Source organism: Rhinatrema bivittatum, chromosome 12 (genome assembly GCF_901001135.1).
Source record: "Rhinatrema bivittatum chromosome 12, aRhiBiv1.1, whole genome shotgun sequence".
In the NCBI taxonomy this organism is placed as follows: Eukaryota; Metazoa; Chordata; class Amphibia; order Gymnophiona; family Rhinatrematidae; genus Rhinatrema; species Rhinatrema bivittatum.
Genome location: NC_042626.1, coordinates 1,231,934 through 1,249,152, shown reverse-complemented (window position 1 = coordinate 1,249,152; position 17,219 = coordinate 1,231,934). Strand labels below are relative to the sequence as shown.

Genomic DNA, 17,219 nt, shown 5'->3' with positions numbered 1-17,219 from the left:
TGGAGGAATGTTTAGTATATGAGGTGACAGTAAACTACATATTTTACTTTACACGTCAATCAATAATTTATTGACAAAACACTGACTAAAAATATAGTGCTGAGATGGCTGATTCTGTTTGGGGCCCATTGCGGGCGAGAGACTTTATTCTGATACAGTCTTCCTCAGTAGAGTGATTTGTTTAATAATTAAAAAATTAGAATTGGTTTTCCCTCTCTGCCGTATGTTTTGGATTTCATTTGGGGAGGTGTTGCTTCTGTGGGTGTGATTTTATATCAAAAGGATTGGTTCTAGGATTGCTGCCTTCCCGAGGCTTGTGTCTGGGATCCTCCCAAAGACCTCCCCTGCCGAAACAGTCAATTCCCTTGAAACAGAGAGCAAACAGGAGAGGAAATTCTTGCTCCCTTAGGCACCTTATTCTTTCCGAGATGTTTTATCAGATCCTCCAATCTTCCCTTAAAGGGCAACATTCCTAACTGGGATTTGGACGAGACATCCACTGATCAGTTCCACAACCAAAAGGAGTCTCCTGGCCTAGACCACAGACATCAATGTCCTAGAGGATGTCCTGATGAGGACATACAATGCATCTGTGCCATAGGCTACCACAGCTTCCAGCCGTTCCGTCTGCTTTGCCTTCTGGGAGGACATAGACCAGTCCTAAGCAGCCCAGCTCGAAGCATAAACCTGCTGCATACTGCAGCTCATATGCTCAGCGCAGACGCTTCAAAAATCTTCTTCAGGTGGATCTGCAGCTTCTTATGCTGCAGATCCTTCAAAGCTGCAGCACTGGCCACTGGGAAGGTAGTCGTCTTGGTCATGGACAACACCGAGGCATCTACCTTCGGAAGTCGCAAGAGTTCCAGCATGTCCTCAGGCAAAGGATATAACTTATCCATAGCCCTTCCAACCTTCAAGCCTATCTCCAGGGTGTCTCTCTGACTACTAGCTTCTTTACGGACTTATGAAAAGGAAACACTCACGGGACACCTTAGGCCAGCCCTGACCAGATCCACCTCCTCATGATTAGACGCGTCCTGTGGAACTTTTATTCCTAACTCCGCCAATGCATAGGGAATCAGGGGTCCCTGGGGAACAGACGCACCACCTTAGGATCGTCCCCTTCCACAGGTGGGCCTTCCCCTGTCCTTCCTCCGGATTCTGCTCCCCCCACCCCCCGGAAGGATCCACATTAGGACAATCTGCTCCAGCCGGCTCTCTGACCTCGGAAATGTCCAAAAACTTCTCCGCCGCAGAGCACTACAACTTACCTCCTCTCTTAATTCTATCAGTAGCACTCTCGCTACGATTAATGCTAATGTTAAATTCCAATGTTTGATGTAAACCGATGTGATATGACATGCGTCATGAACGACAGTATAGAAAAGAATTAAATAAATAAATAAATAAATAAATAAATAAGGGCCCCCCCCCCCCCCCAAAGGCTCACCAAACCCTGGTAACCCCTGAAAATAATGAGACCCTAGCTCTCTTCTTGGCCCACAGCCTGGATATGGAGTCAGGCTCGAACCCCTGCCACCCCGTGGCTTTCCAGGCCAAATAATCCTTATGCAATAACAGCACAAAATCCACCGAAAAGGTCCCCTGGGAGGTCATCGTCCACTGAAATCCAAATACCCTATATCTAGCTCTCCCCTGAGCCAACTCTCTGGTCATCCAGTGAAAGAAACTGATCAGATTCATCTGACAAGACCTAGCTCTCTCCCTCCACCCTCTGGCAGATCAGTTTTCCTCCCTTGCTATCTTTCATGGTCAGATTCTGCTGCTTCATACCTTTTGGACTTTCAGTTTCACAAACTCTGTTTACTTTCACTTTTTCTTTAGACTGTTTTTGCCATATTATAACACATCAGTAAGAAATGTGACACTGCTTCCATCTCGCACACCCCCACCAACCAAGGAAAGCCCAATAGGATAAGTGTGCGGCACACAATCAGCATTAGGTTCCATACCTTTATAGCTTCAATGGCATATTCTACTTGGAACAATCTCCCTTCTGGAGAAAAGGTGTTCACACCCCTGCAACAAAAAACAAACAGGAGCAAATAATTGTTTCAAAATCATCCTGAGCCATGATGAAAGCAGCCCAAAAAGCTGCAACTTTAAACAAAGACTGAGTTATTATCTCGTAACTACATGGTTGGCTAACATTGGGCTCCCCTTATATTCATTTTTAAGTTAACACTACCAATCACAATTACCACTGTTGTAGGCATCTAAAATGAATAAATACAATTCTGATTGCTTTATCTAATGCTATTTTCCATTTGGATGAAAGGAGAATATGCTCTGGGACTTTGAGCAAGAAGCCATTCAAACCGGAGGAACAACAGTCTCTATAATACGGCAATGCTGCCACGTGAACGCTGCAATGGAAGATACACCTATTGCACATGAAAGAACAAACTCACTGGAGGAGCTACTTTCAAGTTATACCATTTCAGTCTTGGCTGTTTACTGATTAGAGAAAATGCCTATCAAAGCCTTGTAAAGTGATTTCCCTATGTTGTCCCTTTAGAAGCAAACTTGTTAAATTAAAATTTGTCTCTTTAACCCTCCCAAGTCTTATTCTTCCTCCCCTTCCTGCTCTGCTCGCATTGCTGAGTCAGGCTCAGGCTACTGTCAAAACTTCTAGATGAGTCACTTGAGGTTGCTGGAGAAATAGGAGTAGGAAAGGGTTTGTTGTGGAGAGTTACTGAGAGAAGAGATATCAGTAGGGGGTGGCAGGGCAGCAGACAGGGATTGGGGAGAAATGTTGGTGGGGGGGGGATGGGATGAGAGACTGAAGGTTATTAAACAGGGGTTTGGGAAGGTAAGGAGGGATGTGGGGGCAGAGGGTTCTTGAGCTGGGGGTGAGAAGTGTTGAGGAAGTGAGGAGTTGGGTTGAGAGGGTTTTTGAGCTGGTTGGAGAATAGTTGAGGGAGGGGGTTGGGGTGAGAGTTATTGAGCTGGTGGGAGAGGGGATGAGGGAAGGAAGGGGATTGGGGAAAGGGTTAAGTTAGAGGTAGAGAGGGGGAAAGAGGGTGTGAGTTATTGAGCTGTGGGAGGGGTTGGAGAGGAGTTGGGGAGAGAGGATTATTGAACTGGAGGTACAGAGGTGGGAGGAGGGAAGTTGGAGTGAGAGGGTTATTGAGCAGAGGGGAGGATTGTTGGGGAGAGAGGGTTATTGAGGTGGTGGGAGAGTGGTTTGGGGTCGAGGGTTATTGAGCTGGTGGGAGAGTGGTTTGGGGTCGAGGGCTATTGAGCTGGTGGGAGAGTGGTTTGGGGTCGAGGGCTATTGAGCTGGTGGGAGAGTGGTTTGGGGTCGAGGGGTACTGAGCTGGTGGGAGAGTGGTTTGGGGTCGAGGGGTACTGAGCTGGTGGGAGAGTGGTTTGGGGTCGAGGGGTACTGAGCTGGTGGGAGAGTGGTTTGGGGTCGAGGGGGTACTGAGCTGGTGGGAGAGTGGTTTGGGGTCGAGGGGTACTGAGCTGGTGGGAGAGTGGTTTGGGGTCGAGGGGTACTGAGCTGGTGGGAGAGTGGTTTGGGGTCGAGGGGTACTGAGCTGGTGGGAGAGTGGTTTGGGGTCGAGGGGTACTGAGCTGGTGGGAGAGTGGTTTGGGGTCGAGGGGTACTGAGCTGGTGGGAGAGTGGTTTGGGGTCGAGGGGTACTGAGGTGGTGGGAGAGTGGTTTGGGGTCGAGGGGTATTGAGCTGGAGGGAGAGTGGTTTGGGGTCGAGGGGTATTGAGCTGGTGGGAGAGTGGTTTGGGGTCGAGGGGTATTGAGCTGGTGGGAGAGTGGTTTGGGGTCGAGGGGTATTGAGCTGGTGGGAGAGTGGTTTGGGGTCGAGGGGTATTGAGCTGGTGGGAGAGTGGTTTGGGGTCGAGGGGTACTGAGGTGGTGGGAGAGTGGTTTGGGGTCGAGGGGTACTGAGGTGGTGGGAGAGTGGTTTGGGGGTCGAGGGGTACTGAGGTGGTGGGAGAGTGGTTTGGGGTCGAGGGGTATTGAGCTGGTGGGAGAGTGGTTTGGGGTCGAGGGGTATTGAGCTGAAGGGAGAGTGGTTTGGGGTCGAGGGGTATTGAGCTGAAGGGAGAGTGGTTTGGGGTCGAGGGGTATTGAGCTGGTGGGAGAGTGGTTTGGGGTCGAGGGGTATTGAGCTGGTGGGAGAGTGGTTTGGGGTCGAGGGGTATTGAGCTGGTGGGAGAGTGGTTTGGGGTCGAGGGGTACTGAGGTGGTGGGAGAGTGGTTTGGGGTCGAGGGGTACTGAGCTGGTGGGAGAGTGGTTTGGGGTCGAGGGGTACTGAGGTGGTGGGAGAGTGGTTTGGGGTCGAGGGGGTATTGAGCTGGTGGGAGAGTGGTTTGGGGTCGAGGGGTATTGAGCTGGTGGGAGAGTGGTTTGGGGTCGAGGGGTACTGAGGTGGTGGGAGAGTGGTTTGGGGTCGAGGGGTATTGAGCTGGAGGGAGAGTGGTTTGGGGTCGAGGGGTACTGAGGTGGTGGGAGAGTGGTTTGGGGTCGAGGGGTACTGAGGTGGTGGGAGAGTGGTTTGGGGTCGAGGGGTATTGAGCTGGTGGGAGAGTGGTTTGGGGTCGAGGGGTATTGAGCTGGTGGGAGAGTGGTTTGGGGTCGAGGGGTACTGAGGTGGTGGGAGAGTGGTTTGGGGTCGAGGGGTATTGAGCTGGTGGGAGAGTGGTTTGGGGTCGAGGGGTACTGAGGTGGTGGGAGAGTGGTTTGGGGTCGAGGGGTACTGAGGTGGTGGGAGAGTGGTTTGGGGTCGAGGGGTATTGAGCTGGTGGGAGAGTGGTTTGGGGGTCGAGGGGTATTGAGCTGGTGGGAGAGTGGTTTGGGGTCGAGGGGTACTGAGGTGGTGGGAGAGTGGTTTGGGGTCGAGGGGTACTGAGGTGGTGGGAGAGTGGTTTGGGGTCGAGGGGTACTGAGGTGGTGGGAGAGTGGTTTGGGGTCGAGGGGTATTGAGCTGGTGGGAGAGTGGTTTGGGGTCGAGGGGTAATGAGCTGGAGGGAGAGGGTTTTTAAGCTGGAGCGCGGGGATTGAGAGTAGGGTTGGCGTGAGAAGGTTATAGGGGAGAGGGCTTGATGTGAGGGGGGAGAGGTCTTGATGTGAGGGGGGGAGAGGGCTGTATTTCTCGGGCCTATAGAAGAAGGAAGCGCTGCAGAGGCCGCAGCTGCTGTAGCCCGGGACCGTGACGAAGCAGCCAGGCCGCAGCCCGGCCCACACCGCGCCGCCCTCGCCGGGACTCACCGGTCATACTCGGACCTCGTCAGGAACATCCTGGGAGAGCGGGGGCTGCACTGCGGTGCCTGCGGCAAAAAGAGATGCAAAGCCCGGGAGAAGCACCGCCGAGTCCGCCGCTGCCCTGCCGGCTTCCCACGCTTCACCAGCACCACCTGCGCATGCGCCGCCGCCGCCAGCCATCGGACATCCGGAGAAGGCGGGGCCGGATGCTGGCACACGGCATTCTGGGAGCTGGAGTTCTGGTGCCCGCGCTGCCGGCTGCCTGCATTGCAGCGGCGCTGCTTTCTTGACTTGGAGCACGTTATGAAGTGACGTCTGAGAGTCAATGTCTCCTTGTATTTTGCAAGAACTCTGTACCTAGATTTCACTTCATCAGCATTTCCAGGAAAATAAAATCTTCTAGTGCTGTGTACACTGCTGCCGTAGACTGATGCTCAACTTTTTGGGGAACTTCAGAGTTTTAGGTAGTGGAAAAAAAGTGTAATCTTTACAGGCTGTGATACCTTATTCGAGTCTCAAGGACAGCCGGTGGCCTTGAACATGGGAATTTTCTATTAAAAAAACAAAAACTATCGGGTACTCCTGCTACAATGGGGAAAATGAAGCAAGTTTAAACGTTTCCAGGTCGACCTGGCAGAAACTCCCCACCGATCTTGAAAGCTCATACTGCAACACTGTTTGTGGAACAAGAACTCAATTTATAACAACATACCGGTATCTTATATCTTCCCCTTGGTTAAACTTATGTGGTTGCCTTGTTCATTCACTTGCATGCACAGAGATAAAAGTAAACAAAATAATATCAGGTGATTCCCTTCTTATTAGACTAACAATACATTTCTTGACTAACTTTCAAGAGTTAATACTCTCTTCCTCATATCAGAATTTGAATGAATAAAAGATTACATTTACCAGAAAAAAAAATAAAACAATGTGGCCGCCATCAGTGCTTTCATGTTAGTTCTGAAATGTCTGATCATTTTAATTTTAAACGTTTTACATTCCTAATTGTGCTGAATTTATCTTACTATAGTTATAATATAGAGAAAGAGGACAGATAAAGACCAATGTGCTCAATCTAGTTTGCCCAGCCAGTTTTTATTTGGGGGAGGTAATAGCAAATGCTGCTCCATGCAAGCTACTTCCAAGGTGGAAGAGAAAAGTTACCCTATTTCTTCATTTCCTTCCTCTAGCCACCAAAGATCCTCTTGTTTACCCTACACCCTTCTGAATTCCATGATTGTGTTCTCATCTTCACCACCTCTTCCAGAAGGACATTCCATGCATCCACCACTCTTTCTGTGTAGAAATATTTCCTGACACTGTTACAGAACCTTCGCCCTTGGAGTTTCATATCATGACACCTAGGTTACAGCTTCCTTTCCATCAGAAAATATTTAATTTTGTGCAGCATTCATTCCTTTCAGGTATTGAAGGTCTGTATCATTTCACCCCTGTCTCTTCTCTCTTCCAGGGCAGACATATTAAGCCCCCTTCAATCTCATCTCGCATGAGTTTCCATACATATCACATTTTTTGGCTGCCTTTCTCTAGATTCCTTCCATTCTGTCCTATCTTTTCTGACATGTGGTCTTCAGCGCTGACACAGTATGCCAGGTGAGGTGATGTCCTTTCGTGGATTACAAACTGGTTAAAAGACAGGAAACAGAGAGTAGGATTAAATGGTCAATTTTCTCAGTGGAAAAGGGTAAACAGTGGAGTGCCTCAGGGCTCTGTACTTGGACCAGTGCTTTTCAATATATTTATAAATGATCTGGAAAGGAATACGAGGAGTGAGGTTATCAAATTTGCGGATGATACAAAATTATTCTTTTTGAGGAAAGTCGGTATATAAAGATTTGTAAATAAATAAATAAATAAATATTCAGAGTAGTTAAATCACAAGCGGATTGTGATACATTACAGGAAGATCTTGCAAGACTGGAAGATTGGGCATCCAAATGGCAGATGAAATGTAATGTGGACAAGTGCAAGGTGTTGCATATAGGGAAAAATAACCCTTGCTGTAGTTACATGATGTTAGGTTCCATATTAGGAGCTACCACCCAGGAAAAAGATCTAGGCATCATAGTGGATAATACTTTAAAATCATCCGCTCAGTGTGCTGCAGCAGTCAAAAAAGCAAACAATGTTAGGAATTATTAGGAAGGAACATAAGAACATAAGAAAATGCCATACTGGGTCAGACCAAGGGTCCATCGAGCCCAGCATCCTGTTTCCAACAGTAGCCAATCCAGGCCATAAGAACCTGGCAAGTACCCAAAAACTAAGTCTATTCCATGTAACCATTGCTAATGGCAGTGGCTATTCTCTAAGTGAACTTAATAGCAGGTAATGGACTTCTCCTCCAAGAACTTATCCAATCCTTTTTTAAACACAGCTATACTAACTGCACGAACCACATTCTCTGGCAACAAATTCCAGAGTTTAATTGTGCGTTGAGTAAAAAAGAACTTTCTCCGATTAGTTTTAAATGTGCCCCATGCTAACTTCATGGAGTGTCCCCTAGTCTTTCTACTATCCGAAAGTGTAAATAACCGATTCACATCTACCCGTTCTAGACCTCTCATGATTTTAAACACCTCTATCATATCCCCCCTCAGTCGTCTCTTCTCCAAGCTGAAAAGTCCTAACCTCTTTAGTCTTTCCTCATAGGGGAGTTGTTCCATCCCCTTATCATTTTGGTTGCCCTTCTCTGTACCTTCTTCATCGCAATTATATCTTTTTTGAGATGCGGCGACCAGAATTGTACACAGTATTCAAGGTGCGGTCTCACCATGGAGCGATACAGAGGCATTATGACATTTTCCGTTTTATTCATCATTCCTTTTCTAATAATTCCCAACATTCTGTTTGCTTTTTTGACTGCCGCAGCACACTGAACCGACAATTTCAATGTGTTATCCACTATGACACCTAGATCTCTTTCTTGGGTTGTAGCACCTAATATGGAACCCAACATCGTGTAATTATAGCATGGGTTATTTTTCCCTATATGCATCACCTTGCACTTATCCACATTAAATTTCATCTGGCATTTGGATGCCCAATTTTCCAGTCTCACAAGGTCTTCCTGCAATTTATCACAATCTGCTTGTGATTTAACTACTCTGAACAATTTTGTGTCATCTGCAAATTTGATTATCTCACTCGTCGTATTTCTTTCCAGATCATTTATAAATATATTGAACAGTAAGGGTCCCAATACAGATCCCTGAGGCACTCCACTGTCCACTCCCTTCCACTAAGAAAATTGCCCATTTAATACTACTCTCTGTTTCCTGTCTTTTAGCCAGTTTGTAATCCACGAAAGGACATCGCCTCCTATCCCATGACTTTTTACTTTTCCTAGAAGCCTCTCATGAGGAACTTTGTCAAACGCCTTCTGAAAATCCAAGTATACTACATCTACCGGTTCACCTTTATCCACATGTTTATTAACTCCTTCAAAAAAGTGAAGCAGATTTGTGAGGCAAGACTTGCCCTGGGTAAAGCCATGCTGACTTTGTTCCATTAAACCATGTCTTTCTATATGTTCTGTGATTTTGATGTTTAGAACACTTTCCACTATTTTTCCTGGCACTGAAGTCAGGCTAACCGGTCTGTAGTTTCCCGGATCGCCCCTGGAGCCCTTTTTAAATATTGGGGTTACATTTGCTATCCTCCAGTCTTCAGGTACAATGGATGATTTTAATGATAAGTTACAAATTTTTACTAATAGGTCTGAAATTTCATTTTTTAGTTCCTTCAGAACTCTGGGGTGTATACCATCCGGTCCAGGTGATTTACTACTCTTCAGTTTGTCAATCAGGCCTACCACATCTTCTAGGTTCACCGTGATTTGATTCAGTCCATCTGAATCATTACCCATGAAAACCTTCTCCATTACGGGTACCTCCCCAACATCCTCTTCAGTAAACACCGAAGCAAAGAAATCATTTAATCTTTCCGCGATGGCCTTATCTTCTCTAAGTGCCCCTTTAACCCCTCGATCATCTAACGGTCCAACTGACTCCCTCACAGGCTTTCTGCTTCGGATATATTTAAAAAAGTTTTTACTGTGAGTTTTTGCCTCTACAGCCAACTTCTTTTCAAATTCTCTCTTAGCCTGTCTTATCAATGTCTTACATTTAACTTGCCAATGTATATGCTTTATCCTATTTTCTTCTGTTGGATCCTTCTTCCAATTTTTGAATGAAGATCTTTTGGCTAAAATAGCTTCTTTCACCTCCCCTTTTAACCATGCCGGTAATCGTTTTGCCTTCTTTCCACCTTTCTTAATGTGTGGAATACATCTGGACTGTGCTTCTAGAATGGTATTTTTTAACAATGACCACGCCTCTTGGACATTTTTTACTTTTGTAGCTGCTCCTTTCAGTTTTTTTCTAACAATTTTTCTCATTTTATCAAAGTTTCCCTTTTGAAAGTTTAGCACGAGAGCCTTGGATTTGCACACTGTTCCTTTTCCAGTCATTAAATCAAATTTGATCATATTATGATCACTATTGCCAAGCGGCCCCACCACCGTTACCTCTCTCACCAAGTCCTGTGCTCCACTGAGAATTAGGTCTAAAATTGCTCCCTCTCTCGTCGGTTCCTGAACCAATTGCTCCATAAAGCTATCATTTATTCCATCCAGGAACGTTATCTCTCTAGCGTGACCCGATGATACATTTACCCAGTCTATATTGGGGTAATTGAAGTCTCCCATTATTACTGCACTACCAATTTGGTTAGCTTCCCTAATTTCTCTTAGCATTTCACTGTCCATCTCACCATCTTGACCAGGTGGACGGTAGTATACCCCTATCACTGTAGTCTTCCCTGATACACAAGGGATTTCTACCCATAAAGATTCAATTTTGTATTTAGTCTCATGCAGGATGTTTATCCTGTTGGTTAATAAAACGGAATGGTTAATAAAACGGAAAATGTCATAATGCCTCTGTATCGCTCCATGGTGAGACCCCACCTTGAATACTGTGTACAGTTCTGGTCGCCGCATCTCAAAAAAGATATAGTTGCAAAGGAGAAGGTACAGAGAAGGGCAACCAAAATGATAAAGGGGATGGAACAGCTCCCCTATGAGGAAAGGCTGAAGAGGTTAGGGCTGTTCAGCTTGGAGAAGAGACGGCTGAGGGGGGATATGATAGAGGTCTTTAAGATCATGAGAGGTCTTGAACGAGTAGATGTGACTCGGTTATTTACACTTTCGAATAATAGAAGGATTAGGGGGCATTCCATAAAGTTAGCATGGGGCACATTTAAGACTAATCGGAGAAAATTCTTTTTCACTCAACGCACAATGAAGCTTTGGAATTTGTTGCCAGAGGATGTGGTTAGTGCAGTTAGTGTAGCTGGGTTCAAAAAAGGTTTGGATAAGTTCTTGGAGGAGAAGTCCATTAACGGCTATTAATCAAATTTACTTAGGGAATAACCACTGCTATTAATTGCATCAGTAGCATGGGATCTTCTTAGTGTTTGGGTAATTGCCAGGTTCTTGTGGCCTGGTTTGGCCTCTGTTGGAAACAGGATGCTGGGCTTGATGGACCCTTGGTCTGACCCAGCATGGCAATTTCTTATGTTCTTATGTTCTAACACTAAGAGACCCAATTAAGTTACTAGGTGATACATTTAAAACTAGTAAGAGAAAATAATTTTTTTTATTCAATGCATAATTAAGTTCTAGAATTTATTGCTGGAGGATGTGGTGAAAGCTATTAGTGTAGCTGGGTTTAAAAATGGTTTGGACAAGTTTCTGGAGAAAAAGGCCATACACCATTATTAAGGTGGAATTGGGGAACTCCACTGCTTATCCCTGGGAATCTATCTACTCCCTTGGGATCCCGCCAAGTACTGTGACCTGGATTGGCTACTGTGGAAATAGGATACTGGGCATGATGGATCTTTGATCTGACCCAGTATAGCAAATCTTATGTTCTTGTGAAGCCTACCAAGGATCTGTACAGGGGCATTATCACCTCCTTTTTCCTGTTGATTATTCCTCTTAGCTATTGCCTTATCATATTGTTTCACCACCTTCACATCATATTGTTTCACCACCTTCACATCATCAGACACCATCACTCCAAGGTCTCTCTCCCGGTTTGTATTCTTCAGTCTTTCACCCACCAACACATAAAACTCCTTTGGATTGCTGTAGTCCAAATGCATGACTCTACCCTTCTTGGCAATGAAACGCAAGTTTTTCTAGGGCACTTCTCATTTTCTCTACTCCTTCAGGTATGACCACTTTGTTGCAGATGTTAATGTAATTTGCAAAACGATAAATGTTATCTTCTAATCCCTCCACAATATTTTCACAAAGATATTTAACAGACCCAGAACCAATGACTGAAGAACTCCACTTAAAATTTCTTTCTTCAGAATAGGCTTCATTTAGCCCTTTGACCAGTCAGAGCTTAACAAAAAAAAAAGTAGAAAATAGACAATTCCAATCAAAAAACCACCAAGAAGAAGTATATTGAGACATTTTAGTGCTTAAGGCAGACAACTGTAATTGTCCCTGCTACGCGGTGCTTGATGCCCACTCTTCTCTCTCACCACCTACTACTACTACTATTTGTGTTTTCTAAAGCACTACTCTGTCCACCACTATAGTGAAAATGGCACTACATTCTGGCAACACCCTGGACAGGTGCCCATCTTGCCTACCTCTTTCACCAGCCTTGCCCAACTGCAGTCAAACTGGAGAGCAGAGGACCTGATTTGGGGCTAGAACAGGGACCTTCCATATGGCAGTGCTACCAGGCTAGCCCCAGTGAAAGAAGGTCAAGTGGGCAGTAATAAGGGATGAAGTTTCACTGGTGCCATTACTGCTGGCACGTTAAAGGTGCGTTCTCTCTTATACCTGTCCCTATACTTTTCTGTACAACTATAATAAGGGCTGAAGTTTCACTGGTGCCATTACTGCTGGCACGTTAAAGGTGCGTTCTCTCTTATACCTGTCCCTATACTTTTCTGTACAACTATAATAAGGGCTGAAGTTTCACTGGTGCCATTACTGCTGGCACGTTAAAGGTGCGTTCTCTCTTATACCTGTCCCTATACTTTTCTGTACAACTATAATAAGGGCTGAAGTTTCACTGGTGCCATTACTGCTGGCACGTTAAAGGTGTGTTCTCTCTTATACCTGTCCCTATACTTTTCTGTACAACTATAATAAGGGCTGAAGTTTCACTGGTGCCATTACTGCTGGCACGTTAAAGGTGCGTTCTCTCTTATACCTGTCCCTATACTTTTCTGTACAACTATAATAAGGGCTGAAGTTTCACTGGTGCCATTACTGCTGGCACGTTAAAGGTGCGTTCTCTCTTATACCTGTCCCTATACTTTTCTGTACAACTATAATAAGGGCTGAAGTTTCACTGGTGCCATTACTGCTGGCACGTTAAAGGTGCGTTCTCTCTTATACCTGTCCCTAGACTTTTCTGTACAACTATAATAAGGGCTGAAATTTCACTGGTGCCATTACTGCTGGCACGTTAAAGGTGCGTTCTCTCTTATACCTGTCCCTAGACTTTTCTGTACAACTATAATAAGGGCTGAAGTTTCACTGGTGCCATTACTGCTGGCACGTTAAAGGTGCGTTCTCTCTTATACCTGTCCCTAGACTTTTCTGTACAACTATAATAAGGGCTGAAGTTTCACTGGTGCCATTACTGCTGGCACGTTAAAGGTGCGTTCTCTCTTATACCTGTCCCTATACTTTTCTGTACAACTATAATAAGGGCTGAAGTTTCACTGGTGCCATTACTGCTGGCACGTTAAATGTGTGTTCTCTCTTATACCTGTCCCTATACTTTTCTGTACAACTATAATAAGGGCTGAAGTTTCACTGGTGCCATTACTGCTGGCACGTTAAAGGTGTGTTCTCTCTTATACCTGTCCCTATACTTTTCTGTACAACTATAATAAGGGCTGAAGTTTCACTGGTGCCATTACTGCTCGCACGTTAAAGGTGTGTTCTCTCTTATACCTGTCCCTATACTTTTCTGTACAACTATAATAAGGGCTGAAGTTTCACTGGTGCCATTACTGCTGGCACGTTAAAGGTGCGTTCTCTCTTATACCTGTCCCTATTTATTTATTTTATTTATTTAAAATTTTTATATACCGGCATTCATGTTGCAAACACATCATGCCGGTTTACATATAACAGGGGTGTACAGTGAACAATTCAATAACCTATTTGTGTAGAAGGAAGCAGTTACAAATAACAAGGTAATAGAACTGGGAGGAGAGAAGAAAAGGGAGAGAATAACATTAGGTATAGGTATTTACATTAGTAATAACATTTTTACATGTGGAAGTGGTAGAATCTGGCTGAATAGAATTAATCGGTGTCCGGGAAAGCTTTTTTAAACAGCCAGGTCTTGAGTCTCTTTCTGAAGGTTGGGAGGCTGGGCTCCTGTCTTAGGTCCGGTGGGATGGAGTTCCATAGAAGGGGGCCGGCTGTTGAAAAGGCCCGATCTCTCAAGGTAATGTGTTTGGTAGTTTTGGCTGGGGGCACTTGAAGAGATCCTCTGAGTGTGTCTCTTGTTGGTCTGGAGGAGTTATAGATTTGGAATGGGACTTGTAAGTCGAGTGGGGTGAGTTGATGGATGGTTTTGTATATTATGGAAAGAGATTTGTAGAGGATTCTAAAGTGAACAGGCAACCAGTGGAGATCTTTTAGGATTGGAGATATATGGTCCCTCCTCCTGGAGTTTGTCAGTAATCTTGCCGCAGCGTTTTGTAACATCTGGAGGGGTCTAGTATAGGAGGAAGGTAGGCCCAGAAGGATAGAGTTACAGTAATCAATCTTAGAAAAAATGATGGCTTGTAGAATGGTTCTGAAGTCCTGAGTGTGGAAGAGTGGTCTAATTCTTTTCAGAACTTGGAGTTTGTGGAAACAGTCCTTGGTGGTTCTGTTGATGGAAGCTTTAAGGTTCATCCGGTTATCAATTAATACTCCTAGATCTCTCACCTGTGTAGTAGTTGGGATAGTTGGAGGATTAGAGATGGCATTGTTATCTGGGGAGATGAGAAGCAGTTCTGTTTTAGAGGAGTTTAAAACTAGGTTTAGGTTAGCCAGGAGATGTTTAATTTCGAAGAGGCAGTTTTCCCAGTGAACCAATGTTTTTGTGTAGGATTCTTTAATGGGTATCACGATCTGGATGTCGTCGGCGTAGAGGAAATGTTTGAGGTTAAGGTTGGAGAGGAGTTGGCAGATAGGTAAAAGATAAATGTTAAAGAGTGTAGGTGACACTGAGGAGCCCTGAGGGACTCCTATGGATGCATCCATTCGTGAAGATTCTTTGTTCTGTATCTTAACCTTGAAGCCTCTGTTGGAGAGAAAAGATTTAAACCATGAGAGAGCGGTGCCTGAGATACCTATAGAAGCCAGAATGGAAGTGAGAATGGAATGATTGACCGTATCAAAGGCGGCTGATAGGTCCAGTAGAATTAAGAGGAAGGATTGGCCTTTGTCAAGGCCCATTAATATGAAGTCAGACATGGAGATGAGGAGGGATTCTGTGTTCAGTGATTTGCGAAATCCGTATTGTGATTGGAATAGGATTTTGTTTTCTTCTATGTATTCGGAGAGTTGAGTATTGACAACTTTTTCTAGAATCTTGGCTATGAATGGGAGATTGGCGATAGGACGGAAGTTGTTGGGGTCTTTAGGATCCAAGTTGGGTTTCTTGAGTAGAGGTTTGATGGAGGCCAATTTGAGGTCATCAGGATATAGTCCTTGGGAGAGTGAGCAGTTTATGATGTCCGACAATGTTTTAGCGATGGAGTCAGGGATGGCCAGGAGCAGTTTGGTGGGGATAGTATCCAAAGGATGGGAGGAAGGTTTCATTCTTCTTATAAGAGTTTGTATCTCTAAGATAGAGATGGGTTCAAGTGTTTCCAGACCATTGTTGTTGAGGGATGACTGTTGAAGAGACTGGTGAAGAGCAGGGTCGGTGGGATTAGAAGGCAGGTGAGTTAGAAGGCTGTTGACTTTGTTGTGAAAATGAAGAGCAAGTTCTTCAGCTTTGGATTGTGCTAGGTCGTTGGGAATCTCCTGTGGGATGATTTGGGTGAGATTGGAGACATAGGCGAAGAGGGCTTTTGCGTCGAAGATTAAGTGGTGAATCTTGGATGCATAGTAGTCCCTTTTGGATTTAGAGGTAGTTGACTTGTATTGATGGAGGGTGGCTTTGTAGATGGATCGTGTATTGGTGCTTGGGGATTTGCGCCAGTCGCTCTCTTTCTGTCTTAGATTTTGTTTTAGCTTTCTTAGTTCTTCCGTGAACCATGGTTGTCTTTTGGAGGCGTTTGGGAGTGATTTTTTGGTTGCTAGCGGACATAGCTTGTCGGCTATGGAATCTGTGATGGCTTTCCAAGAGCGGAGAGCTGTGTTCGGGTTTGAGAGATCAATGGATGGAAGTTGAGAGGCTAGGTGGGAGCTGAGGTCTTCTGTAGAGCAGGATCTTCTGTATGGGAAAGATGGTGAGGGCCCTTTGGAGGTGGAGGGTTTTTTCAATGAGAATGCGGTTGAGATAAGTGAGTGATCAGACCAAGGGACCTTCTTGCTTTTGAGGCGTGAAGAATGTTTGATGCCTGGGTTAATAAAGATAAGATCCAGCGTGTGGCCTGCTTTGTGTGTGGGTTTGGTAACTAATTGTTTGAAACCCAGGGCTGAGAGGGCTGAGAGAAAGGATTCACAGCTGGATGATGGGGTAGGGTTGTCCACATGCAGATTAAAATCTCCTAGGATAATTGCTGGAGCGTCCAGTTTGATGAGGGTTGTGATTTCCTCTACTAAGGGGGAGGGGTCTGTCTCAAGGAGGCCCGGAGGGGCGTAGACGAGTAAGATTTGTAGTTGTTCCGAGGTGAAGAGACCCATTTCTAGTTTAGAGTCTGAGTTGTATGGGTGCTGGATGAACCCGAGGTCTTTTTTTGATGCAAATAGGAGTCCTCCTCCTCTTTTTTTCAGTCGGGGGATGGAGAAGATGTCGTAGTACAACTATAATAAGGGCTGAAGTTTCACTGGTGCCGTTACTGCTGGCACGTTAAAGGTGCCTTCTCTCTTATACCTGTCCCTATACTTTTCTGTACAACTATAATAAGGGCTGAAGTTTCACTGGTGCCGTTACTGCTGGCACGTTAAAGGTGCGTTCTCTCTTATACCTGTCCCTATACTTTTCTGTACAACTATAATAAGGGCTGAAGTTTCACTGGTGCCGTTACTGCTGGCACGTTAAAGGTGCGTTCTCTCTTATACCTGTCCCTATACTTTTCTGTACAACTATAATAAGGGCTGAAGTTTCACTGGTGCCATTACTGCTGGCACGTTAAAGGTGCCTTCTCTCTTATACCTGTCCCTAGACTTTTCTGTACAACTATAATAAGGGCTGAAGTTTCACTGGTGCCATTACTGCTGGCACGTTAAAGGTGCGTTCTCTCTTATACCTGTCCCTAGACTTTTCTGTACAACTATAATAAGGGCTGAAGTTTCACTGGTGCCATTACTGCTGGCACGTTAAAGGTGCGTTCTCTCTTATACCTGTCCCTATACTTTTCTGTACAACTATAATAAGGGCTGAAGTTTCACTGGTGCCATTACTGCTGGCACGTTAAAGGTGCGTTCTCTCTTATACCTGTCCCTAGACTTTTCTGTACAACTATAATAAGGGCTGAAGTTTCACTGGTGACATTACTGCTCGCACGTTAAAGGTGCGTTCTCTCTTATACCTGTCCCTAGACTTTTCTGTACAACTATAATAAGGGCTGAAGTTTCACTGATGCCATTACTGCTGGCACGTTAAATGTGCGTTCTCTCTTATACCTGTCCCTATACTTTTCTGTACAACTATAATAAGGGCTGAAGTTTCACTGATGCCATTACTGCTGGCACGTTAAAGGTGTGTTCTCTCTTATTCCTGTCCCTATAC

The 17,219-nt window shown here is 45.2% G+C and overlaps 1 protein-coding gene and 1 long non-coding RNA gene across 3 annotated transcripts in view; one reads left to right on the top strand and one right to left on the bottom strand.

Moving 5' to 3' along the window:
- The window catches only part of LOC115074381, a 49,517-nt gene extending 46,949 nt beyond the window's left edge, over positions 1-2,568 (top strand). For both annotated transcript variants that reach the window (XR_003852231.1, XR_003852229.1), the window contains exon 3: positions 2,300-2,568. This is a non-coding gene — a long non-coding RNA (uncharacterized LOC115074381). The remainder of the gene's footprint in view (positions 1-2,299) is intronic.
- PSMA5 (proteasome subunit alpha 5) overlaps positions 1-5,494 on the bottom strand; it is a 36,074-nt gene extending 30,580 nt beyond the window's left edge. The window contains exons 1-2 of the mRNA XM_029573780.1: positions 5,257-5,494; positions 1,974-2,040 (exon numbers count right to left, since the gene is read on the bottom strand). Coding sequence (XP_029429640.1) covers positions 1,974-2,040; positions 5,257-5,285 — 96 coding nt within the window. The 5' untranslated portion in view covers positions 5,286-5,494. The remainder of the gene's footprint in view (positions 1-1,973; positions 2,041-5,256) is intronic.
- Between the last annotated feature and the right edge of the window lie 11,725 nt (positions 5,495-17,219).